The sequence below is a fragment of the Anthonomus grandis genome, chromosome 1, assembly GCF_022605725.1.
Source record: "Anthonomus grandis grandis chromosome 1, icAntGran1.3, whole genome shotgun sequence".
NCBI lineage: Eukaryota > Metazoa > Arthropoda > Insecta > Coleoptera > Curculionidae > Anthonomus > Anthonomus grandis.
The window spans coordinates 22,515,865-22,543,797 of record NC_065546.1 but is presented as its reverse complement, the minus strand read 5'-3'; the positions used below and the strand labels follow the sequence as shown (position 1 = coordinate 22,543,797).

Genomic DNA, 27,933 nt, shown 5'->3' with positions numbered 1-27,933 from the left:
ATTACATTTCTAATATTTATATATTTTCAATTCATTTCTACAGTATAATAATTGTTTATAGCAGGAGATAATTGTTACGTTAAAAAGATCAATTTCTTTCTTTCATTGTCGACTTTATTTTCAGTAAGATTATACTAAAGGTGAATATTTTATTCTTTTATTTTCAAATACTAACCTTATTATTTTATTCAGTTTGTAATTCTTCTTTATAAAAATACACTTCTAATAAATACAATACATTCAAATTTTAAATTCAAAATATTCGAGGATTTATTTAATTTTATTGAAATCCATTCTTCTGTTACCTGTTGGTTAAATTTAATTTAAAAAAGCCTATTGGTTTGGAAAAACAATCCTGGCGATTTTACGGTTTTTTGATTAAAGGTTTTCTTTGATTCTTATATAAATATAAACAAGCAATTTCGGAATTTTTCTACGTTTAAAAATACCAGATTTTTTTTTGAGGGAATAGTGAGGAATATATAATTTACAGATCACAAAATTATATTTACATAATATATATAAATAATTTACACAAAATATATCCTACAAATTCGTTCTTTTAATATAAACCTAATTTATTTACATTTAGAAGAATTATTTAGATAAAGTAATAGATAATCACATTAAACGATAATTTATTTCCAATGCAGCTCAAGCTTAAGTGTTTAATTTTTTTTTGAGTCATACGAAATAATTTTACATTTATTTCTCCTATTAATTATTAATTTACATTTGCAGATAAGAAAAATACGTTTACCTTAATTTTAAAATAACTTGCTTAAATTGATCAGTTAACATAACATCTTTGGTATTCATATCGGAAAGTCCTGTTAACTTTCTTATTCGATATTTTCTATTGTACATTGGCTTTTAGATACATTTAAGACCTCTTCAGATTTTTCAGTTCTACAATTGTCACTTTTTATTAAATGTTCTATGGTAAAAAAGTTTGAATTTTTTAGCCTTTTTACGGATTCTGATATGTTTATAGGCACATCGATGCTATCATCCTCTCTTGATGATTTGGTGACTAGTGAAAGTGCTTCATTCTGCAAAAAAATAAATAATATTAGTATTTATGTAAAACAACTAATATTTTTTACGAAGTGATTGAATTCCTTCGACAAGTATGAAAGGTAATAATACTTAGATAGAATTTTTTTTTAAACCTTAAAGGGAGAATGCCTCCTCTATGGTTTCAATCTAAGGAGACTAATCTACTAATATATGCTAAAAGATATTGAAAAATATTGAAGAGATCACAGCCTAGCCGTGTCGGAGTAGTAGACAATTGCATAGGACTAGACTATCGGAAAAAGTTTTAGTCTAAAATTTTTATTTTCTTTTCTAATAAGTGCTGGAGATTGCCCACGCCTCCTGGAATACACTTTATGACAGTAACTAAACGAAATATTGTTAGTTTACTGAAAATGTCATTATAAAATAGCTTTAATGTGTTCAGTATATTTTGGCAATATTGTAATAAAAGAAAACATTTATTAAACTTAACTAAAATTTGCCATAACTGCTAAGCATTTTTTTCTTAAATCATTTATTTAACCACAATATCAATACAAAATGTATAACTAATTTTAATAAAAATTCTATAATCAGTGCTTGTAAATACTGGCTCCGAGAATAACAAAACAATAATTAATATGTGTATACACACACTGCATTTTGCTTATAATTAATTCACATTTTTAAAATCTTTCAACAAAACCGCTATAGTTATTTATATCTTTTATATAATTAGGTAAATTATTAAATTTTTTAATTGCATTTGTAACTAAATTTTTTAAACCTATATTCGTTCTTGTAGAAACTTGATAAACATTATTTAGTGATCTCGTTTGGTAGTCACATCATGATAAAATATAATATTTATATTACATCTCTGTAGATTATTAATAATTTTATAAACTAGCTTGCATTGTTCTATTTCTAAAATTTCTCTTAGTCTGTTTAAATTTAATTCTGAATAAATTATGTTAGAAATAGTAAGTCAATCATAATTAAATAATATTTATAAAATTTTATTTTGCAATACTTGAGCTTTATTAAAAATAAATTCGGCGCAGATTTCCCATATGGGCAAAAGGTATCTGAAATGTGTAAGGATTAAGGAAAAGGCGTTATAAACTTGAAATTTTTCTTTTTTTAGATAAATAATCTGTGTGTTTGTATAAAGCAGATAGCATTGAAACAATTTTATCAGATATTTTATTTATGTGTAGTGACCAATTTAAATTTTTGTCTATAAGTGGGCCCAGATATTTTATATTTGACACTATTTCTATATTTTTGCACTATTCTTTAAATTTTAATTAAATGTTCTGAACGGTTTTATGAATTGTTTATATTTTTTATTTCAATTTTAAGATGTATGCCCTTCTCAACGATAAATTTATATAAAAAGATTACAATATCTATAAAAATCAAAAGCTTGAAGATCAAACACTTATATAAATCATTCTAATAAACTTTCGCGTGGCTCATATACGAATACCATACTCCAAATATGGTCTAACAGGAAATATATAAGAAAAATGTAGCGACAATAAGCTAAGCTGCCAATATTTATATTATGAAAGATTTCCATCAAAGGTAATAATTTACCTAAGCTTTTGATTGTATCAAACATCGCATTTTATTAAAAAAGCTTCATCAGTATGGAGACAAGACAGTGGCATTTTTTTCATTTGAAGAATCGTATTTCTTTGGCTTTCTGTGGCCAGAGGGCTTAATTGGATCACAAAGATCAGAGATATTAGCAGGCAAATGAGGGGTTTTCTTAGGGGTCAGTCAAAGGCCTAGATTACCATTTATTTTTTCTTTTTTATAAATGAGCTCGCTTCATTAAATATCACAGGAAAGTAGGCTTAGAATATTTCAGCCGATCCTGGAAGGATAAAAAGCCTAGTGCGGTTCGAATCTCATGTTGCTAAATATATCTTCAACAAATATTTTGTCATTTAAATGCAATATTGGAATTAACAATGTACCGGTCGAATCAAAAAATTTTAGCAAAAACGGTTGATTTAGATAAACATATATATTTTTTAAGTCATGATTATTTTATAAAACTAAACATTTGAATGCCTCAGAAAATCCCGAATTTTCATTTAGGTGTTTAATAGAATACGCTTATTATAGAATACATTACTTCAGGAAGGCGATGACTCGGACTACTTTGTTCCTCCCGGTGCAAGCGATAGGTCAAGTGTTTCAAAATCTGTCAATCTGGTAGCTAAATTATTAGAAAATACTGCAAACATGAAAGATCTTCTGGGTGTATTTATACCTGCCAGTATCCACTCTTCAGGTTGAGCAGTAAAAATCTGTTAAAAAACGTTAAAAAGGAGTTTGGGAGTTCTAAATCTCCTTGTGTCCTTATTTCTTGAAACGTTGAGGAAACTTCACCTTGCTTAGCTATCGGAATTCTTCGAGGTGCTTATTTTATCGGAGCATTAATTCAATGATGCACCAAATGCATGATAATGACCAAATTGCATGATAATGACCTAAGAAGTACTGTCTTAGGTCATTATCATGCAAGGAGAACACATCTTGATTTTCTTTAATAAGACGTCGCAGTTCACTACTCTGGTCTATGATCAAATTGGCAGAAGACTCTTTGAATGAAAGGAATTTTTTGTAATCATACAGGAATGGATCTGCAATATTTTCTTCTTGTTTCAGGTGTTAATCAATTTTAAACCATTTGAACTAAAACAGTATTTTTTTTTCGTAGGTAACGTCTTTGCTAGAAAAATTCCTTGACCATATGCTTTATAGCTTTCCATAGACTAAATTAATATTGTTTGGCCCTGTTTTCCTTTGATTGTAGTATTAACCACGACTTTTGAATTTGCTTTTATGATATGGTTAGATAACTTAACGACTCTGGTATTTCCTTTATATTTATCTACCTAGTGCCTCAAAATCTCTTTGGTTCTTGTTGTTAATATATGGTTATATACATCCATTTTAAACGGCTGGTCATTCATAATATCTATTCCAAATATCATATCATCTATATTTCTATCACTAGTATTGTTTGTTGTTAAGCCAATGGTAATTGGCTTAACAACACTGTGATTCCAGGATTAAATTTGGTGGCGGTGATATCTTACAGTGAGGTACGATGGTATCACTTGATTCTGTATCCTCCACCATCTCACATTTACGGTCGCATATTTTCTTCCGGTACTATCAAGCACTTTTGAAGACGTCGCACCGGGTTTATTCTTATACGTGGGGCTTGGTACCACAACTAGCACTTTTTTGTTGGTTTCTTGGGCAATAACATTTGAGGCGAAGACCTTGTTCTGTTGACTCCTAGATTTTAATTGGGACTGGTACACATGTTGTAGATAGGCTTTACCATATCTCATTTCTACGGTAGCACGATCGCTACTGAGGCGTCGAAATTAAACTCATCCTTAGATGTTACCATTCTTGATATTTTTGTAGCTTCTTTTCTCAGGCATAACTTAAGATTGATTACCTTTTTTTTAAGTTTTCCTTGATTAACTTAAGATTGATTCAATACTTTTTGTAGATACTCCATAGTTCTTTGCCGTCCAATTTTGATAGATCCCCTTTCATCTGTCTTTGAATTCCAGGATCGGGATGAAGAGGGGCATGGTTTACTGTCTCTAGTTTTTGGATTTTTTTCTTAATCGCCCTAATTCTTTCTTCGAAGTTAGTTATTAATTGTTTCTGGCCCATCTCCAGATCTTCTCTAAGTTGTAAATCTCGTTCCTCTTGTTTTCTATCTCGTTCGTTCTGTTCCTTTTTAAGATCATCTTTTAAATTCAGTAAGTCTATTTTCATTGCCGTTATAGGATGTTTTTATTTTCTGTTTGGATCTTCATTGTCTGTCTTCAGGTCAGATTTACTTGTCTTTAATAAGTCTTTCCTTTTCTTGTCTCGTTCTTCTTATTCTTCCATCTATTTACGATATCATTCTTCTTGTTCTTTTCTCTGATTAAGATTTTTTCCTCTTTCTGTTCGTTAAGCTTCTTTAATAGCAGCTCCATTAATTTCTTGGTGTCCATATTGGCCTGCTAATCAGTTTAAAGCTAATTAGTTTCGTTGCTTGACTTAGAAACAATTAAAAAGACAGTCAGTGCGAAGTCAGTTTAGAGTTTTTGACGTTGCCAATAAAACTGTTCCTCATATAAAAGAGTATTCCTGAAGTAAGTGTGTTGTAGAAAAGAGTATGTTCTTGCATTTCATTAAAATATAGTCTTAAGGGAGATCTTGGCGATGTACAACAATCATTTAAGTATTTATTTCTAAAGTCATTGTTGGATCTAGGATTGTGATTATAGTAGTGCATTCGTGATGTATTTAAATTAGTTTTTAGATTTTTAATGTGAGTAGAAAAATATGTATTTTGGTTGCATTGTACACTTCTTCAGTTGGTGTGTAATCATGTAATTTATGTCATTTCATCATTTTAACAATTTTATTTTGAGTTCTGTGAAATTTATTTAATTGATATCCTGGAAGATTTCCCCAACATAGAATCTATCTGATATGGGAAAAAATAAAAACCATTAGAAAGTAAAAGTCTTAACTTATAATTTAAGCTTTACATACACCTTTAGATTACATCCAGCATAGAAACTATTTTCTTAATTATTGAGTTTGCATGTGTATTCCAATTAAAATTAATTGATAAGTTTAGGTCTAAGTAATTATATTTTGGAGCTTCAGTCAGCTTATTTTCAGTATTAAGATATAAGTTTATATTACAGTTCGGTTTTATTTTTTGTTTTATAATCATATACAGGTTGATCCTCGCTGAAATGTCAATTTTTCTGGTAGATATTTAGGAGACAAAAATACACATAAAAGTATATACAAGTATGGATCCGCAGTGCTTTCATGAAATACAGGGTATTTACATTTTTATTTAATTCTTCTATTTTTTAAATACCTATGATAATGTAAATATTGGAGTAAAAATTAATACCCGGGAGTTTTAAAATTACGAGACATCTAATTTTTTTTAAATCAAATATACATAAGGTACAATACATGTATTGTAAAAAAATAGAAGTATCCTGCAGAATAACTGCTAGTTGGCGTTGCCATCTTTCGTCCTGTTATTTAGCAATAGTAAGTAATATGAGTTCTAATAAATAAGGTCAAATTTTGTTAGTGTCTAATTGTCTTCATAACTTTTATTATTTTATCACATAAGAAACAACAGATCTAAGTACGTTATTATGCCTGCAAAATTCTTACATCGTGAATATGTAGATATAATATTCATCTATGGCTTCTGCAATAATGTCTCAATTCAAGCAGTCGCGGAGTACCAGCGTCGTTTTCCAGGTAGAAGGGTATTTTCAACAAGTTTTCGCTACTACTAAAGAACCTGCGAAGTTTTTAAGTGTATCTGAAAGAGAAGCTGGACCTGATGTTGAATTAGAACAGGCTATTCTCAGCACCGCCGAAAATCACTCAAGCATAAGCACTAGATGGATTGCAGATACTTATCAAGTTACGCAATCGTCTGTTTGGAGAAATCTTCACGTCAATTGTTGATACCTATTTCATTGACAATGGGTTCATTCTTTACAGGAGGCTGATTTTGAGTTAAGAATGCATTTTGGTAAAGTTACGCAATCATCTGTTTGTAAAAATTTTTACGTCAATTGTTTATACCCATTTCATGGGTTCATCCCTTTCACGAGGGTGATTTTGAGTTAAGAATGCAATTCGGTAATTGGATTAATGACAATAAAAGGCAGCATAATTTAACTGTCGAACTTTTTTGTTGAAGTTTATTTGAAAATAACTTCTTAGATCAGTGTTACTTAAACTTTTTTCGTGAGGGAACTCTTTTAAAAAACTAAATTTTTAACGGAACCCTAAACTCTAAACTAAAAGCAAAAGCAGTTATATGTGAATTGTTTATTACTAATCATACAAAAAAAGATAGATACAATCAGTAGTGAGTTAGTAAGCAAATGACAACACTAAGTTCATTTAATGCGATGCATATAATTGTTTTTTATTCCTCATGAACTGGGTAATGTCAGGCTTGATAGAAGAAAGTTAAATTCTCATGTCTGGTTCGGCATCCAGTCTATTGCGGTATTTTGTTTTTATAGCTGTATATGCTGAAAATCCCGTTTCATACAAATACGTTGTTGGGAACGGCAGAAGAAAATTCAAAGCTTCTGTGGCAAGTTGTGGATACTCATCACGAACCCTGCACCAAAATTTATTTAGTGAAATTGTTTTGAACAATGATTCCATGCTTGTATTCCAATTCGTTTCTAGAAATGATTGATAGATCTAATTTGACATATTTTCAGGCTTCTGCAATTTAGACGAAAAAGGGTTTTGAATCCATGAGTTTATTTCAGTTTTGTATTCTGTTTTTTAGAAAAGCAAGATTCAAAAGTCCCTTCACTAAGACTATGGTGACTAAGGAACTCACTTAGCAATGAAAAGCTTTCGATTTCTCTCTTACCAAAACAAGTAATCCAAAAATCTAATTTTCTTTTAAAGGCAGTTATTTTGTTGTTAGCATTGAAAACTGTTGTCTGTTTTTCTTGTAGTGACAGGTTTAATTCGTTAAGTTTTCCAAACATGTCTGCTAAAAATGCTAGTCTATATAACCAGCTTTTATCAGACAAATGGTTTTTTTGAATAAAAGGAACATCTGTAAGAAAAGCTTTTAATTCTGTTCTTAGTTCAAAAAGCCTTGTCAAAGTTTTACCCCGAAACAACCATCTCACTTCAGTATGGAGCAATAGTGTTTTATGATCGCTACCATGTTCCTTACATAATATTGAGAATAATCGGGATTGTAGTGGACGTGACTTGACAAAATTAATTATTTTTACTGACTCATCAAGAACCAATTTTAGATTTGGTGGCATTTTTTTAACCGCAAGTGATTGTCTATGCAAGATGCAGAGGCTGGAACTACAATTTGGCGCTTTCATTTTTATTCGTGATATTGCTCCTGCTGTTCTACCTGTCATTGCCTTGGCTCCATCGGTACAAGTATCAATGCAATCATTCCAATCGAGTTGGTTTTCTTCAAAAAATATGTTAATCGTGTTAAAAATTTCTTTCCGGTTGTGTTAGTAGGCAGCGATGAGCACATAAGCAAGTCTTCTTCGAGTGAATGTTTATATGGATATCGCACAATTACTAGTAAGATGGCTAGTCCAGCAACATCAGTCGACTTATCCATTTGCAAGATGAATTTGTTATTTTGAAGCCGTAAAACCAGTTCTTGTTTTATGTTTGCTGCGATATCATTCGAAAGTGGCACTGTAGAAAGATGCTTTACAGATTTTTCGTCGAGCATACATTTTGTTATGTTTATCACGCGTGGTTTTATTAGCTTTTCAGCGATAGTGTGCGCTTCTCCTGCTTAGGCAATGCGGTAACTAACTAAATACGATGCCTCCGTGGCCTTTTCATTCACAGTCTGAGGCGCATACGTCATAGTTTTTTGGCTTCTTAATAATTGTTCTTTTTTACGTAGAAAAAAATCTTTACTTTTGTTTTTGAAGTCGGGATGTACAGTTCCTAAATGTCGGCGCATCTTAGCAGGTACCATCGAACTATTAGGAAGGAGTTTGCTGCACAACATACAAAGAGGTGAGCCACTAGAATCAACAAATCCGAGATTAATATATGATTCGTTATACTTTCGTTTTTTCACCTTCAGTGTGTCATTAGATGTTTTACTACTTGAACTTGAACAAGATTTTACAACCACTACAAACAATAACAAGACAAGCGAATATAAAATACTGAGCGCGGTGTGAGTAAATTTTGCGGTACGTTGCTTGATTAATAAATTCTCCGCGCTAAACAATCCTCCTTTATATTATACCAGCAACTATCGAATCATCTCGAATTCCTCAGAAACTTCGGAGAGCCAGACGATTTTCTCCGAAGTCGATGCACGAGCACGAGAAACAGCGCGACGAATCGAGGTCATTCGATTACTTATAGTCCGGGAGCGAATGGTGGCGTACGAGTAACGCTGTAACATTTCGATGTAATAGGTCGAGCATTTACTTAATAATACATATATTAAATTTTCGTATATGTACTAGTAACACCTATAAGTAGGCGTTTCGTTTTGGTTGTTTATTTTTATCTTAGGTAACTCTGTTTTTATAGGGTCCACTTTAATACATGCGTTCATTTATTACGACTGCTGGCGGAGCACCGGGCCTCCGCGGAGCACACTTTGACTAACGCTGACTTAGATCATAAAGCAGTAAGATTCTATTGAAACAAAAATAATTTTATTGGAAATTAAAATACATAATGTTTAGTAAAAAATTTCGTTTCATTTTTATTTTATTTTATTTTGCTCTAATAAAATCAGATGCGTCGTCAATTTTTTTAAATCCAAATATCTTGAAAACCGTTGCTCACATCAATTTTTAACAGGTATACCTTTTGGACGTAAAAATTGCAAAATGATTTATAAAATTAAAACCAAGATCGTATCATCAGTAAATATAAAGTACCTTGCTGTAAGACCGAAATCTTTTAGACTTTGAATTAAAAGTAAGTATTTTAAAGGTCCAAGCACTGAACCCTAGGCAACACCAACACCTAGTTTTTTCGGCACTTTTTGATTCATATATTTGTATGTAATGTTTTCGATTTTTTGAGAAGGATACTTTAGCATTTGTGAGCAATTCCGCGTAATCCCATTTTATTTAGTTCATTGAGCAAAATGTCTATATCAACAATACCGTAGAGATAGAGAATAAAGAGTTTATCTATCGCTATTTGCGTTACAGAGTCCCACCTCAGCAGGTGGCTCTTATCTAAGCCATATTTTAGCGAGTAACCGCCTTACTCGATTGCCTTACGATATCTTAAATGTTACGTCATCATATGGTTGCGCTCGAATGACGTCATGTCTAACAGCTATCAGAGGTGGGACTCTGTAACGCAAATAGCGATAGATAAACTCTTTATTCTCTATCTCTAGGGTGGATTTCATACTCTGTCGTTGTTCGGGCTTTTTCGTTACAGAACGAATATAGACGACCTCGCTTTCTTACGACAACGAAAAGGACCTTTCTATTGTAAAGATATTATTTTCTTTCTTTTTTAGCGTGTATTGTGGGAAAGAATAAACTATTGGCGTTGATTAAATATTTGGGAAGATACGCAATCCTGTGTTAAAAACTGTACCCGGTCGACTATCGGATTGCCGTTAAGTTTTGTGCACCGTGTGGTGATGCCGCGAAGCGTCAAATCTATACTCTATTTCAGAAGTGTATAGAGCAATAAACTGAGGAATTCCGTTCTGTTTGGCTACATTTCGTGGTAGTTCATAGGCGCAGGTACTTATAATATTTATGAATTTAATTTTCACGGATTAAATGCCTTTATTTTGAAAGAGATTAAATAGTAAATAAATACTTTTAATCCTTTTGTATAGGTATCTTTTAACGCTTTGTAACATGCAAAAATGGAGTCAGGTAATATATACAGACTATAAATACTTTTAAATCATATTTTAAACGTTAGTAGTCACTGCTACGCTGTAGTGTAATCACAATATTATTATCCCAATATTTAAAAAATGGAGGTATTCAGTCCAACGAAAAGATGTACTAAAAATTCTCCACTATCGCTGAGTGAAAAAGTTATTATTTTAAATGTACATGATTGCATAAAACACGATTACCCTAGTTTTACTGTGCAAGAAATTGTTGAAAATGTTCTCGAATGAGTGGAATTGGAAAGTCCACCATTTTCAAATTGTTGCGAGAAAGAAAAGTAGCAGGTCAAGTGGAATCTCCCAAGCAAAAGCCAGGACGACCTACAAAAGTCCTTGATGAAAATGCTAAATGTATAATTCGAAGAAAAGTTCACTCTTTTTATTTTAAAAAGGAAATACCCACCCTAGACAAAATTTTAATGGAGCTCGGCCGAGATGACAGTATTCCGTTGATAAGTAGAAAACTTTTATGGAAAACTTTAAAAAATATGGATTTTGCCTGGGAAAAGCATAACCGCAAAGCACTTTTACTGGAGAGCGACGAAATTGTTTGTTGGAGACGACAATACTTGAGAAGTATCAAGCAGTACCGCAGGGAGCAAAAGAAAGTTTTTTATCTTGATGAGACGTGGATTAACGAAGGTTATATAGTCCAAAAAATGTGGCAAGACAAACATATAACCAGTGCTCGCCAAGGTTTCATAGAAGGCCTGTCTACGGGTATTAAAGTACCTTCGGGAAAAGGAAAAAGACTTATAATCACACATATTGGAAGCGAAGAGGGATTTTTAAAAGAAGGTCTGCTAACCTTTGAGTCGACTCGCACAGGAGATTACCATGAAGACATGAACTCAGACGTTTTCGAGGACTATTTTGGTGAAATGATAAAATTTCTTCCGGCTAATTCGGTGGTGGTTATGGATAACGCAAGCTATCATCGATTGGCTGACTGCAAAAGGTATTGCGTTTGAAGCAAATTTGATAAAAAAAGAACTGCTGGCAATAGCAAACTTACACAAAACTCGTTTCATGAAATACGCCGTGGAAGATATAGCCGAAAAATATAATATAACTGTACTGCGCTTACCGCCATATCATTGCGAACTAAATCCTATAGAACTGATATGGGCGCAGGTAAAAGGATTTGTAGCAAGACAAAACACGACTTTTAAAATGAAAGATGTTAAGCTACTGTTTGATCAAGCCATTACGGAAGCGACACCAGAGAATTGGCGAAAAGCAGTCTAGCATGTAATTAAGCAAGAGGACAAAATGTGGGATCTTGACAACCTCATCGATCAGACAGTCGATCCTTTAATTATAATGTCAAGAGGTGATGACAGTTCGTCAGATGACGAAGAAGACTACAATCTATTATAATTTAAAATTGTTATACACTGTTCAAAAAGTGCCAGATCCAAAAGTTACATTTTCAACTGTTTTACTCTACCTATTATGTTCAATAAATTTGTGAAAAAAATATATTATTCCATTTAAACAAAAGTAACTTTCTAAAATAAAATAGCATTTAAGTACATTAATTATAAGGTAAAAAACAAGTCCCAGTTGCACGCCTTTGGCGAACCGTTTTCAATGTTTATCAGTGGGTAACAATGGGCAAAACTCATAAATTGACCCAAAACCGGGTGGCACTACCTGCAATCAACGAAAAGAAAGAATTTTACATTGAAACTAATACCCAACTAAGGTAGTGGCATAAAATATTGGTGGATCACCAGGTTCCACTTTTGCATACCTAACGAGGTTTTATTGCTCTACACACTTCTGAAATAGAGTATAGGAACGATTTATTTTAGCTGCGTGGACTTGGCTTTTGACCTCTTTGAGTCAGGGTTTTCAACGACGCTGGAATCTCCGGTTACGCGGCCGTGTTTGATATTTTTTTAAGACATGGGATGATGCCGCCAATTATGTTTTTAATACTTTTTTTAACATACAACACAGTGGTGTCATTTAGGTGGTCAAGTGATGAGTGATCTACTTAAGGGTGGAGACATTGAAATTTCTTAAAAGTTAAATTTTATAAACAAATAATTACTTAAATAAAATTTTGAGACAAAAATTAATACAAAAATATATAGGTATATAAAAAGCTATTTTTACAAAATTATCAACAAAGTTTAATACAAGTTATAATTCCAACAACAAATATTATGTTTTCTCCATTTTGTGTTCAAGAGGATCAAGTTTTTAAATAAAAAGCCTGTTGCACTTAATTAACTAAAAACTAATATTCAAAAAATATGTGGAACAAATTTTAAGATATAAGCAGGTTTCATGTAAATATTATAAAGAATAATTAAAATAATTCATAAGACTTAATACCTAAGGTAATATAACTTCTTGATCAATAATTTTTTCTAAAAAATAACCCATTTTGTCATGTGATTCAATATCTGAAAAATTGTGCAGCATAGTGAGATCTGTAAAGTAAGGGGTTTTGAGTGAGGATGTTAATAGAAATAGAAAATAGGCCATATATTAAGTTTTAAGCGACATAGGCAAATTTTCAATTACCATTTGTTACAACTATACTTAAGACTATAAAAAGATAACTAGTAACAACAAAAAAAAACAAACATTTTGTTTAAAGATCCTGCATCACGGTTATACAGGATGTCAATAGAGGTGGTATAATTAGAGGAAAGTTGAGCAATATAGTTTCCTTTTATAATAAAATCCAAATACTTCCTAAATTTTGCAAAAAACTGAAATTTTGGAAAATCACTTTAATTTTTTTCTGGCGTTATTAAAAAATATATAACAAAAGTATTTATTAAATGAATAAACTATTGTTACCACTTTTTCTTGCCTATAGGATGAAACCATTAAATTTAAAATACGACGTTCTGTCTTTAAAGAACCATCATCAACTTTGTTTTTCTTTTTCGGCTCCACCGGTTATCTTATTTATGATTTTATATACTTTTTTCATATCATTCTTGTTTCCATTTCTATTTTGTTTTTGTAAAATTTATACTTTGTTATATTTATTAGTTTATTTAAATAATTTCTATAAGCTTTGTAGGTGTTTGTAATTTATGATCGTAATGTTTTTGTAGATTTTTCTGCAGTCTATCCCTGTACGTGTTTAATTGAGGCAATCAGTCCTCTTGTTATCCATTCCTTCGCTCTCTTTTTAGTGTTTTTAAACATTTCTATTCTCTCAGATGGCTTCATAATTTTTGAAGTTTTTTAACAAAAATAATGGTAGCGTCTTCAGAGTCCTGAATTTCTGTAACCTCCAGTCATAGTTTGTGAAGTTTAATGTTAATAATTCCAAGTCATTAATTTTTTAATTAAATTCCAACCATAATTGGATAGTGATCTATGACACAAATAATATATAGCAAGTTATTTGTTTTATTGTTGTGCTGGTGTTGATAAAAAATGGATGTAAGCAGGAGTCTGAGTCATATCTAGTTTTTACTTTAATATAGAGCAGAAAACCACAATTTGATATGGGACTGAGATATTCATTTACTGTACTGCTATTTACGCCCTTCAAGTCATTATCTGTATCCTCTGTAAAGATTTCTATATTATTTTGCAATTTGTCATCAAAAAACATTATCAGCGAATCATTACTATTAAATCCTCTCCATTATAGTATGCATTATAACCTTCAATATTAAAATATTCAGAAGATGTTAATTAAAAACATTCAATATACAACTCACGGCAAAAATAAACACAAATTAAATTTTGCTTGTTGAAATAAAAGTAATAATTTATCGAAATTTTCTTGGTGAATTCTGACTAGTTATTACTTAAAGACTATAAAATTAATAAACTTTTGCGAAATATCCAAAAACATTACATTAGAATACCTTGTCAAACTTTAAAACGGTTTTATTTGAATTATTCGATTAGAAAACAATTATTTTCAAAAATCCAAAATTACACAACATGCATTCGACAATAACCATAGAATAAACTGGAATCCTGCCTCAATTTCAGCAAAGGAACCAATTTCAAAATTACGTAAACTAAAGGAAAGTACATTTATAATGTTAAATAAAGATAAATGCTTAGCTATAATTTACTTGTTCGGTTGATTTTAATAATACATGGATTCCTTTGTTAAAAACAGAGGTAGAACAGGGCATTCTCAAAATTAATTAATAATTTAAAATATATGATATTCATATATTTTTTATTATTAAATTACATTAAGATCACACCCCTTTAATTTTAAAAGAAGTAGATAACCTTTGAACTTTTTGTTATCTTTCAAAACAGTTTGTCAAGCTATTAATCAACCGTGAAAGTAAGTAATTATTAAAAGTATTTTAAAGGGAGGAGTTGTAAAGGAAGTATTAACGAGAAATTTAAAAGATAGGTAGGTTCATACGTTTAATTTAATTTAATTTAACTTTATTTACCTTGATAACGGTAGTAGATATAACTACAGAAACGTTGGTTCAAATTAGGTATTTTTATTTAAAAATTAGATCTTCTCGTTCTTTTTATCGTTTTTAATTTTAATATTCATAACAAAGTCAGGTAGGATATTGAAAAAAAAACGAATTCAGAGATTAATAGATTAAACCTGAGCTCCTAGGTATATAAAAAAAATCTATTATACCTTAAGTAAATTATTGTCTTTAAAACTTATTGAACTTAAATTAAATTAAGTATAACGAAAGATATTAAAGATTTACGTTCATATTTCTTTTAAATATGTGAATAAGTCTATTTTCTTTTTTTGAATTTTTGAGCGTGTGAGATAGTATTTTCTAAATTGATTTTTGCTATAAGTGACGTAATACCCAATAAAATAAGTAACTCATAACAGATTTAAGTAATAAAATACAGTGAAAACTATTTTTGCGTGATTACTTAATTGAAAATTAAGTCTTTATCTCATTCATGGCACCCTATTTAAAATAAAAAAATAAAAAAAATTCTATGATTATAATACAAAGAAGTAGCAAATGGGGTATCATTGTTTTGTGAATATGATTTTCTATTGAAATACGTACTATCCTACCAGGTGTCCCATATAAAATAAGAAAGTTAGTGTCACACAGAAAATAACTGAAGGTTTAAATATCCTCTTATTAAAGATTACTTACCTTTCCAAAATTTGGGAACAGCCGCCTTATGCAGCATTGTTCGTCTGCCACTTATATAAATATAGTCTTTATTAAAATGTTTTTTATAATACATAAGTCTATTTTTTAGTAAAACCTCATCCATAACATATATTTCCTGGTTTCCACAACTATTTATCCACTCAGCGACTATTTCTGGCTTTTTTAAAGGGAACTTAAAAAAACTTATAATATTGTTTGTCCTTTTCTTCACGTTACTGCATCCACGATAAACGCAAATATTCATTTTAAGTGACGACCTATTAACAAGTTTTATTTAAAAACAAGCAAAATAAATCTGCTCAATTAAAAGTATTAAAAAATAATAAAGGAAATTCAAATTTAATAATCTAGGTGTGTGCGAAAACTCCTAAGCCTGTTCGTCCGATCTCCAAACAATGAAATGATACACGAGATTTTTAAACGAGACCGGGGCGCGCTTCTTGTTGCGCCATCTATCCGCCAGCCGCTTTTAGTGGCACGATTTTGCCCGTAAGGTTGCGCATCTTCCCATATTCTCAATCAACGCTATTGGCTTAATTATTTGTCCGTACGCCGTGAACTGGGAAATTTTATTAGGAGGGAGAAAAAATTTAACGTGCGATGGACGGGAGTCACTACCTGATTTTTTTAAGTGTTATGTCATGATTTATTTTCAGTTTCTCGTTTTTTATTTATATTTGTATTCTGTGATTTAGGGTAAAAGGAAAAGGAGAAATCAAATTATTTTACTAGGTAAGTACTCATCCATTCCCTCAAGTAAATAATATCCTATGTAAAATTACACCTTGCAATTGCAAATTATTATAGATAAAAAGTGGGTATATATCATAATATTATTTCTGTTAACTTCCTATAATACCTATTATATGCCTTTGAATATCTTAGCTTCTTTAGAAGAAACTATGTTTGGAATAAACTTAAATTGTTCCAGACTAGTTTTTAATGCCATTTTTAATAAATAATCAACTCATTATTGTTGTTACAGATATGGAGAATCAAAGTAGAGCACCTAAAACTAAAACCAATCCAGCGCAATGGGCTGTGCTGGATTGGTTTAAAATTAAAATAAAACTCAAAATGTCAATATTGTCAATGTCATTTTCTTCTTCTTGTATTCACAGCTGGACTATGCTCAATTGTCTGATGTTTTTAGAATAGATTATTATCGAATTCTCTATGCCCGAGCAACAACGAAGTTTATAAGGAAATGTTTATAGAGTGCCAAGGCATTAAGCGATCTTTGTCTCTTCGCTTCCTTATTCGCTTCCTTCTCTAAATAGAGAAAATTTACAGAGTCCCACGCCAGAGTCTCAATATTAGCTATACCTTTCATCGGTATTGCATTCGTTTTGAAGACTGACCTAAACCATGAAAACACCAGTTGTATAAGTTTTCAAAACGTTTTGAGTCTAAATCCGATCTCATACATTTTTAGAATCAGATCTAGTTCGAAACAAAATACAAATTAATTTTGCCCTGAAAACGTTTATAAAGGATATTTGCCCAACAGGAAATACAATAAACAAAAAAGTTACTGGCGTAAACATAACCTCACTCATATTTTTTCCACAGAAATAAACATAAATTAATCAAAAATCAATTTTAAAAAATATCCGTGGAACCTCACGTTTACGTTCTTCACTGTATTTTTTGCAAATCTATTCGCTCTTTTGATAATTTATTCTTTTCTGCATTTTTATTTGGTTTGGATGATACATTAATATTAAATAAATTAAAATGTATCCTAAGAAATATAACTTGATTGTTTATTATTGTTGGTATAGCTTTCCTTTGACTTAGACATATTGAGTTTATTAGCGGTCTGGGGAGAGTACGAAAAAATCGGAACCTTATACGATTGATCGCTCGAATGAGATGTCTTAAAGACGCTTATAGCCTCTCGCTAAAATATGGCTCTAACCCAATTCATACTGTCAACGTCAAGACAAAGTTTAACGTAAATATAACGGTATAATATAACGGTATAAAAACTTTAACGGTATTGAAATAATCACTGGTACTTTGCTCAAAAGGTATAGTATAACCTTACTGAGACGAATGTGTCAGCTTGGTGGACCTGGAGCCTTTTTATACCCACGGCACGAATTTGGATGCCGGCGACTCACGAACATTTTCGGAATCAATCGTTGGATAAAAATGCAATTGGGAAAACTTAATGGAAATAGTTTTCCGTCGTGAAAACGGTACGGATTTATAAGCTATGACCTTATATGGTAAACAAACTTAGTTTCAACTCTCAAAACCGTGTATTTCTAGGCGAGACAAATGGAAAACGAAGCATGATAAAATACTTCTCAGTTTTAGGTATTTGTGGTTCTTTACTATCCTAAGAACAACCAGGACTGGAAACAATCAAGGCCAGGGACTATAACAGTTAACGGAGAACTAGGTATAACCTATAAGAAATTGAATTTTTCTATGGTACTCTCAGGCTAGAAACCTCTTTAAGTTTGTCTCTTTATGCATGTTTACCATTACAAGCTCATAATGACTCACAAGTAAAGCTTAAAATGCACCTTTTTGTTATATAAATTATAAATTTAGAGGTTAAATGTTAACGGGGCAAAACTATCTATGTTCCTTTTTATAAATTACTGCCTGGGCTAACCCTTATTACTACAAAATAAAGACAAAATCTTGTAACTTCGTTACATTATATTCCTATTTAAAGTCACGTAAATTTTAACAAGTTTCTGCCTGTCCCTACTAAAATCATCACTAAAAATATATTTCCATCCTTTTCACTTAGTCCACAGTCAATCACTTTAACTCCTCTTATGTCCTTAATATTTTTAAATAACTGCACTGTTTGTTTTGCAATTCTCACTTTGATTTTACTACACTATTACTTTTTCTGTTTTGTGTCTAAATTAATCCTTGATTGTCTTGAACACATTTATTGTTTTTGTGTTCTCTCTACTTGGTAGTGTATATTTGGTAGTTATTATTTTTTACCATAATAATGAAGTTTGTATTGTTTTGTCGTTCTTTTTGTTCTTCGCTATTTGTTATTTGTTCCAAAGCTTATCTTACTTTTAATATGAAATTTGCATCTCTAAACAGTTTAATCGATATGAATTAAATAGACCTTTTCAGCTTCTCCATATCTTTCGGTATTTTTTCTTAAAACGGCTTACAAAATTCACTAGGTGAATATACGCTTAACTATGTTTTTCAAAGTCATTTAAACTCATTTTTGTCGTAAATTTAACAACATAGCATTTTATTTTCTTTATTTGCGACTTTTACTTGAATCGCAAAGCTGGGGTCGCTAGCAATTGTTTTCCATTTTCTTACGATTCAAAAAATTTAACTGTTTACATTGACATAACCTTAAACAATTTTGTTCAAAACAGAATAGCAACATTGGACCTCAACACTCACACACGATTAGCTGCCCTAGTCCCATGAAACTTGATTCGCCAAAACAGAGTTTCGGACGGTGGCCATCTTAGGGTGACTTAAGATTAGGAAAATTGGACAGTAGTGATGTTAATGACAGTTTGACGTTGACTTTTTTTTATTTTTATTTTGGGAAACGTGTCGCCTTGTGGGTCAAGGAAAATTTGTAGAAATTATTGACTGTCTATTTACCGTAATTTCTAGTTTTAAGTTATATTTTGTGTAGAATTGGGAATAGGGCAAGTCTTCTACACATATATACGTATTAATTTACCATCAAATATTCCTTAGTTCTCCATCAATACTGTCACGGTTTGCTCCAATATTTCAACAATTTTATTGATAAATAATTCTCTTAGAGAATAGAAAAGGCATTCTTACTAATCTTAGAACATTCAAAGGCCTTTCAATGTTCTAAGTTACTAATGTTGGTGTTTCAAAAGATAGCTTAACTCCTGAACAGGAAATTGTTATTATAAAAAAGCAATATATAATGTCCATAAATCCACCATGAGCAAGTTATCTAAATTGAGGTTACTTTGAGGTTACATGAAAAATGAGTATATATTGTTTCTTTAATATCTCTTCATAATGATGAAAAGTTTCACTTTATAGAAGTAAATCTTAATGAAGTAACTAAAGAATTTATTAGCTCTCAATTGCTATGGAAAATCCAGTCAAGGAATTTCAGGGTTTAAAGACTTATGTTCTTGGAGTAAAAACTCCAACCAAACTTATGCTTGTATTCATGATTCAAGGTCTTTAAAAAAATTATAAAATGCCAGTGTCCTATTTTTTACACAACATACAGTTTAGGCGGAGGTTGTAAAAAAATCTTGTCTGTGCAACTATTTGTAATCAAGGTAGTAACTAATATAGCCACTATAAAAGAATTAACTATTAAGTACACTGAAAACAAGCCAACTCTATATCATGTTGTTCTTAATGGTCAATTTATTACTATAAAATATAATGTTGTGTATCAACTAGTTGAACATTACACATTCCATTTCCAGATGTATAGTTTCTTTTACTGTTTTTTTATTATTTGTTTTGTTTTTTATTATTTTATCTACAACTTGCCAGCTTTTATTTTATATATTTTGTTATAAGATTTATATATATTGATGTAAAATATTTTAAGTCTTTGAATTTTTTTAAAAGGAGGAAATAAACAATATTATTATTATTTTATGTAGACTTTATGTCAGTTAGATCAATACTATAGTTTTTATACAGTGTCATTCATTAAGAATGGGCAATCTCTTTTGAGATACTACATACCAAAATATGGCGATTGAGCTTAACATATCTTGCAGGTTTACGGGATACAGGGTATTTAAAGTTGGAATTTTAATTTGAAATTTTTTAATAATTTTGTAATTTAAGCAGTATCGTCTTGAAAATTGGCGATTTATGTATTTTGACATGAAAATTACGAATTTTATAGTGAATTTAGCATTATTTATCCAGGGCGTTAGTTACACCCTATTACTTAGGTAAATTACAACATATCTTTTTTGCCTAATCAGTTATGGCCAAAACGACTAGAAAATCTTAAAGGCAGTTCAGTTTTAAATAAAAAAGGTACTCTTGTTTATTTACATGAAATTCTCTATCGGTTTTTAAGTTATTTGCATTTTAAACATTCAGCGTAAAAAATCCTAAGCCACCGTTATTATATTGACTTTTTTTTCAAGTAGGCTTGTGTAGGCACTTATCAGTTTTTTATGTAAAAAAATTCAATTCAATTTTGTAAACAATTTTACTGTCACTAAGTAAGAGTGTATTATTTGTAGTCAAAATGCTAAAATAAGAAAATGCCACGTTATAATGAATATTTTAACAATGAAATGCGTGATATGTTTTGTGTTTTTGCTTAGTCAAATTATTGTGGACTTGGTGCTTCTGGCTGCACCTGCTGGTATTTACAATTATACACAAATTGTAAATAACCTAATCACAAATTGTTCAGAACTATTTATACCCGCCTATGCGAAACAGGGTGTTTTCGTCCTAAAACCTTAATTGGTGCTCCAAAAAATATCAATGTCGATGATGAAGAAGAGGTTTTAGCTCGTATTTCGAAAAATCCGCAACAGGAATAATATGTATTATAAATTAACAGTGTTAATTATATAGTGTATTAGAACAATTAAAATCTTGTATTTTTATTTTCCATGATTAAATAATATATTCTTGTGAATATATTATTTAATAGAAATCATACAGTTGTGTTTTATTTTTATAGCTGTATTTCAAACAGACATTACTGAAGAATTTATTTTTTTGTATATGACATATGTGTATCAATATTACCTGGGGAAATTTTTTGAAGTAGAAAAGGTTGTTTAATAGTACGAAGGTTATTTTAGTACTTTTGGTTTCAAAAGTTAAATTTGCAGGTTATCTTCTATACATACATATTTGCCCAATTTAGAAAACTACATTAAATTGTACAGTCAGCTGGCGTTCTCTTGATTATAATAGATTTGTGTATGGGAAATTTGTTTCTTTTTGTACAAATTCTTTTTAATTTTTTTGTAAAATAAGAAATATAAGAAGAAAATGTGAAAGAACAGGTGTTGATGACAATCTGTTTTAATTGAGTGAAGGACCCGCAGGTTGTAATTTTAGTAGTTTTCTTAAATTATGCTCTTCTTAGAATTCGAATTTCCCGCGCTATATTCAAATTTGGTGCCGGATTTGACCACGCCTTCTTTCAAATCTGATTGGTTAGAGGGGTTGCCAATAGTTATGTCAAAATTAGCTCGAATTCCTTCAGCAGTGGACCTCAAAAACGATGTTTGTACCAATACGGAATCTGTTAAGCTGATGCGCCTTAAGCCGTCTAAATTTGATAGGATTACATCATGGAATATTTATCAGCATCCGTTTGAAGCAGCTCCAAAAGCAATTAGTTGGTCACCCTTACGTTATCTCTAAAAGGAGATACTGCTGTTATCCTGTAAAGAATGTGTTCCGGAGAGCAAGAGGTCTACGATTATATGGTAAGGCATTTGGAGATCAGTCACATCTGGATTTTGTTACCACATGCAGTTAAAAAGTCGGTGTAAGAAATCAGGAGAGTTTTTGCAAGAGACTATAGGTGATATTACACGTTTGGTTCGATAAGGGAAAGATTCTACTAGGTTAATGGTGAGATAGACGTAAGAGGTCCAGGAAATTCGATGTATGTGCGGCAAGTATTGGGCCGCAGAGACAGCAGAAGGCTTTGATGCGAATTTACCAATGTCTAGAGGAGTAGCAAAGATTTTCCGCATAAAACTAGGAAATATTTAAGAGATGCATCGGTTTAATGCTAGAGTCAGGGAACCACTTCAGATAACGGATGAGTCTCTTCATAGGTAAAAAAGTTTTCTGTCTAGCTACCAAAAAAACGTCACCTGAGAAAGCAACCTATAAGGACATTTAGGGCGCTGTTTTTTAAATGAGGAGTCTTTGCCGAAGATTTGAGAAACCTAGTAAATCCTAAACCCGCATGCGGACTCGATAACTTCGACTGGAGGATGACTGGCAGTATGTTAAAGGTCGTCTTTAGGTTTACAGCCGTCCAAATTCTGGTGTGCTTTTATTGAAAGAAGCTTAGAGAGAGGGCAGTGTAACGATATTATCAACCTCGCAAATATTAGCTGTCATTCGCCATTCTGGAACAATCATAAGCGCAAACACTGCAAGGCACCTCTAAAGACGCGTGGAAGTTTTGCGAATATTCCGGAACCATGGTCTGGCTGGTATATAAGGAGCCGTCGTCGTTAGGAGGACAGTTGAAGTCAAAATTTTGGCTCAAATTTTAAAATCGGCATAAATTGTAGTAAGTAAATAAATCAGTTCATTATTTTCGTAAGTCGAGAATTTTAATTTATAATAAGGTGAATGAAAAAACGCTAGAGTATTTTGTATTGTAGCCTCATCAGGTATAATAAATACATTATTATACAGTGAGGACGCGCAAGTTGGAACAAATTCATTTAAAATTCAGGGGTGTGTTCGAAAAAAAAACGCTCTTAGAGTACAATGAGTCAATTTTAAAATCATCTCCCAATCTTAATATTGATTTAAAATATTTAGAACGAATCAGTTAAATCATTTTCCTAATTTACAAAATAAAACTACAAATAAAAAACGTTGCAGCAAACTTAAAGCTTTAGCGCGTTTTCTCATCGATGCAATCTCATATATTTCAACTTGCAAAGCTTTTTTTCCTAGATATTTAAGTAAGCAATTCATATTTACCAAACTGAACCTCGAAATAACTTTACTGTATTTTCAACAAAAAAGCTCAAAAAAAATTATACGATTTGTGTTAAAAATAGCGTAAACCCGCGTGTATATTCGCCTAATTAAAAAACTAAAAACACAAATAAAAACTTTTTGTTCAGGAATGAAGTTTTAACAGGAACAGTAAATTTGTGCTTGACGCGTAAAAAAAGTTTCTCTGGAAAGTTGTTAAATTATTTTTAACAACCCGACGTTTTTGTTTGCATGAAAGTTGAAACGGGAACAATAGACGCTGACTATAAAATGAGCGGTGCTGTTTTTTTTTACTTCTGTTTTCTACCTTTTGTTCGGTCCTTCCTGATTCCTGTCTAACAGCTTGTTGCAATTTTATGGGCTTTAAAAATTATTCAAGGATAACACATTTTAAAGCCTTATTAATGGTTCCGTCAATAATTAAATATAAATATTTTCTTTATTTTAATTGTTTGCACGTGCCTTAAAGTGAGTCAGTGGAAATTATTTTGCTTAGGCTACTATTAACCTCATTATAGTTGCTTACTTGAAATATTGATGCATGACATTCCCCTAGCCTTTGGCGTCTAGTTTTTCGCCTTCTATAGTTTCCTTTTTCAAACATGTTTGAGGCTTTTGGGTCTAACATCCAGTAAGATCCTATATATAAAGGAGTTTTTAGGATTATATCTGAACGTTGTAAAATTTGATAACTAACCTTTACCACCAGTTTCTCCACCTCCATGTATTTTTTCTCTAGGTACTTTTACGAAGCAATCATTTAAACTTAGGTTGTGACGTATGGAGTTTTGCCAGCCTTGCTTGTTTTCTCTGTAATATGGAAAATTGTCCATGATAAACCTAAAAATTAAAAAAAAACAAATGAATCACTTAACTCTTCTTCTAAGCTGTTGTATTTAAGCTGCATTTTTGAGTTGTTTTAGACTTGTGCTGAGTAGACAATAAATGCTTATTCTAAAGATCTATTTAATGTAACTGCTTAGATTTTGAGTTGAGTTTAGGAGGTAAAAAATAAATCTCGTTTTTAAAGCATTTTGAACTAAACATAATACACATCTGAAAAGTTGTGTGCTTCAAAATGGGTCCATTATCTAGTACTTAGGAACATTGTGATTATCATTCTCTATGTTTTCAAAAAACACTTTCGAAGAAAACTTGTCACTGTTAGTTAAGATATTTCATCAAAAAAATAGAAACTTCTTTTTAAATTTCTCTAGATTCCAAACTGTTAGCTTAATAGACATCGTTACTTTTTTCGTAGAAAAATTGAAAGTTTCATATTCCCTTGTTTCAATGCGACAATCTACATACCTATTTTTTAATCAAATTGGTAAATTAATGTCCAAATAATATGATTTTCTGAACTGCTAGTAATGGCTTAAATGCAATATTTTTTCATCTAGACCATGGTCAAGAGTATTATTTTTTATTCCATTGGAAAACTCAAATTACCACCAAAATTTGCCCTTACTCTATTGTATGCGTGTTAGCATTAACCTTAACAAAATTAATATAGAAATAAATTTGTTTGTATAAAATATTTTGACCTTCAAAAGACAGTATTGTGCAACAGCAAATCTCATTAAATAAATAAATCAATCACAAATCGTATACTAAGTAAAACATGGAACGAATAAATCCATGAATAAAATAAAAATCGGTTTTATTTAAAAATTTTCAAATATTGTCTCATTTAATGAATATTGAAAAAATCTTTAATTCGTATGGTAATTTATGGGAAAAAGCAAATCGCCCAGAGCTACTCTGACATCTATTCTATGCTTCCGCCTTGAATGGTAGTCATGCATTTCTTACACGCTAGCCGATTTGTAGAAAACTATTCCTCGGCCCCCTCGTATGCCGAGATCTACAGTACCTCAGGATATCCGCTGAGCAGGGGATTATGGTGTCATCAGCAACAGGTGTTTACGTCTCATTTATTATTATTTTCTGATTGTAAATTATAAATGAAACCGTTGTGATCAAAATAAAGTATTTAGCTTAATTTGACTTAGCAAGGTCCTCGTAATATTGACTTTTTCAATAATCTCTTCTTACCATTCCTGAACGAATTTTTTTCTCATTTTAAGTGATTTTTAATATTAATGGGTTAAGATTGGGAATATGTGCACAATGTGCAGGGTACGAAAATACTATACTTCAGCCAATCAATTTATGAGACTAAACATGATCTAAGTAATTTCTAACTTGCAGTAGATATTGTTCTGGTATACCGACGTATATTAATTGTCAAGTATTACACTTAGACATATTTTCCTTAAAAATGGATAGATCATTCGTTAAGAAATGTTGATAACTTTGTTTATTAAGCTGAAAATTAAAACGGCCCCAAAAATAAAATCCCTAAAAATACTCCCACAAACGTTGATTAAAAATTGGTTTCTTTAGAACTGTTTTTTATCTCATCCAAATTTTCTTGGGCATACATACACATATGCGATATCCCATATCTGAGCGTTAGAAAAATGATTGTGACGCGGCATTTATAAATGAAAATAATATAACAAGAAAACAACCTTATATAATTATATTTATTAAAGGAAAGTTTAAAATAAAGGGTACAAATAAAAAACAAAAGATATCAGGTGAATTCGGTTTTCATTAAAAACTATAAGGTTTCTTTATTTAAAGCACTAATAAAGATTACTGAAATGCATAAAAAATCTATTTTTTTTTTAAATTAAAAAAGGCAAAAAAATCAAATAAATTGATTGATTTAGTTTAAAAAGCAATTTAATTATCTTTGTCAGTTAGGCAACAGAAGATATTGAATATTCCTATAAATAAAAATCCAATGGGGACGAATTTGTAGATCTTGATGGTCTTTCAAATGGACCTCTCTGATCACTTCATTTTTCAGCAAAGTAAAAATTGGAAAAGTCTTCTACATTTATCGCGTAATGTTAAAAATTGATATTTTCATTGAGTCTTTGATTTTTATCTAGGTTCGTTTAACTTTTTAAATGAATAAAAATACCTACGTCTAATAATTACCGGCCCAGATGTTTAATTTTTGCGGTTTTTGAATATGATGTATGGGATTTTGTCATTCCAAAACCTCTATATATATAATACCGGCTATTTGTTTTAGTAACGTTTCCATTTCTATAAACAATCACTAATAACTGTAACAAATATTTTTAAATATCGTCTTTTTGAATTGTGTTTGTCAAAATTTTACAAACTTAAATTCTTCTATTTGCATCGTTGTTACTTAATTCCTGTAAAACTTTTATTTTATAACCCATCATTGAGATAAATAATAATAATATCAAACCAAATTAAATATGCTCTATTGTTCTATAATATTTTTTATTGTAAACAAAGCTCATATCTAGAGAAAATTAAAAATTAAAGACCCAAGTAGTTAAAAGTGTTCAAGACTTAGAAGGTAGTAGTATTAGCACCCTGTCAACGTGCTTCTATTTTTTTCCCAAAGATTTGACCTACTCTAAATTTTCGGTAGGAAATCCTGCGTGTACATTTAAGTTCCCAAGTAAGAAAACTTAATTAATTTGATAATTGATAATTGAATATTGTGAACGAAAATGTTATGTCATACTAAGTAATTAATTAAACATATAATTAGAACTATTGGTTATATTAGTGTTTGTTTCGTAATCAGGCACAATTAAACTCGTAATTCGGCCCAGTTTCGCAAAACGCTTTCAAATAGAGTTTTCTCAAAAAGGACTTTTTTGGCCTAAATTTTATGCAAGTAACCAAGAATATGTTATTTTTGTAAGTGTTTAAATTATAAAAATTGTCTATTTTAATAAATATAAATTAAATGTAGTAGCGGTCTAAGAACGTCGTAACATAAGTCAGCAGTATTAAGGTTTAGGTCTTCAGGCTTAATTAATTTTACTTCTAATATAAAATATGATATACTTATCAGTGTTTTGTCAATTTTTTCTTAAACAACATTTTAAATATTTCTTTGCGTAGCAGATAAATAATAAGAATTTGAAATATATATATATTTGAATATTTTTTTTTTGGAATTATTTAAAACAAATGTTTTTCAGTAATTTAATTTCAAATATTTAAAAAAAAGTTTGATTCTCTCTTTATCCTGTAATATACATTCTAAAACTTTTTTTTTCGTGTATAAGTAACGTTCTTAGACGAAACTAGTAAGTTTGATAGTTAACATTAAATTTGTTTTTTAATCTGGATAAGACTTTCATAGTCCTATACTTATAAAATATTAATAAACTTATAATTTTACCTATATATACCGCTCAATGTAAGTCTTTGTTTTGGACTAGAAGATATTGCCATTGCAATTAGCGCTATATATGAATATGGCGGCTTCTCAGGTCTCGGCTGTGAAATCTTCAAAGGCAAAGGAAAAAACAAATGAGGATAATATGGGCTAAACAGTCTCTGCGTTAATAACGAAGAACTCTGTACATTTTGCAAACAATCACTCAAATGATCCAAACAATAATAATTCGGGTCGAGATTTTGTTGAATGTGAAACATTTTCAGAACACACCGTCACAAGCCCGCGCGAAGTCCCGAGATACACTAACAAAGTTAAACTTCAAACCTACTCACATCTGT

The 27,933-nt window shown here is 30.8% G+C and overlaps 1 protein-coding gene across 1 annotated transcript; it reads right to left on the bottom strand.

Moving 5' to 3' along the window:
* Positions 1-621: 621 nt before the first annotated feature.
* Positions 622-27,933, bottom strand: LOC126736065 (forkhead box protein C2-A-like). The gene is made up of 4 exons (XM_050440272.1): positions 27,596-27,933; positions 24,041-24,183; positions 23,870-23,982; positions 622-1,052 (listed from the first exon to the last, which is right to left on the bottom strand). The coding sequence occupies exons 1-4, from the start codon at positions 27,850-27,852 to the stop codon at positions 843-845; spliced, it is 723 nt and encodes a 240-aa protein (XP_050296229.1). The 5' UTR covers positions 27,853-27,933; the 3' UTR covers positions 622-842.

Bases quoted from the DNA above. Each gene is read 5' to 3' on its own strand.
- LOC126736065 (XM_050440272.1), bottom strand. From the start codon at position 27,852: ATGTTTCACATTCAACAAAATCTCGACCCGAATTATTATTGTTTGGAT. The intron at 23,983-24,040 runs GTTAGTTATCAA...CTTTATATATAG, and splicing joins TGGAGAAACTGGTGGTAAAG to GATCTTACTGGATGTTAGAC. The intron at 1,053-23,869 runs GTAAGCAACTAT...ATTTTTTTGCAG, and splicing joins GTCATGCATCAATATTTCAA to AATGAAGCACTTTCACTAGT.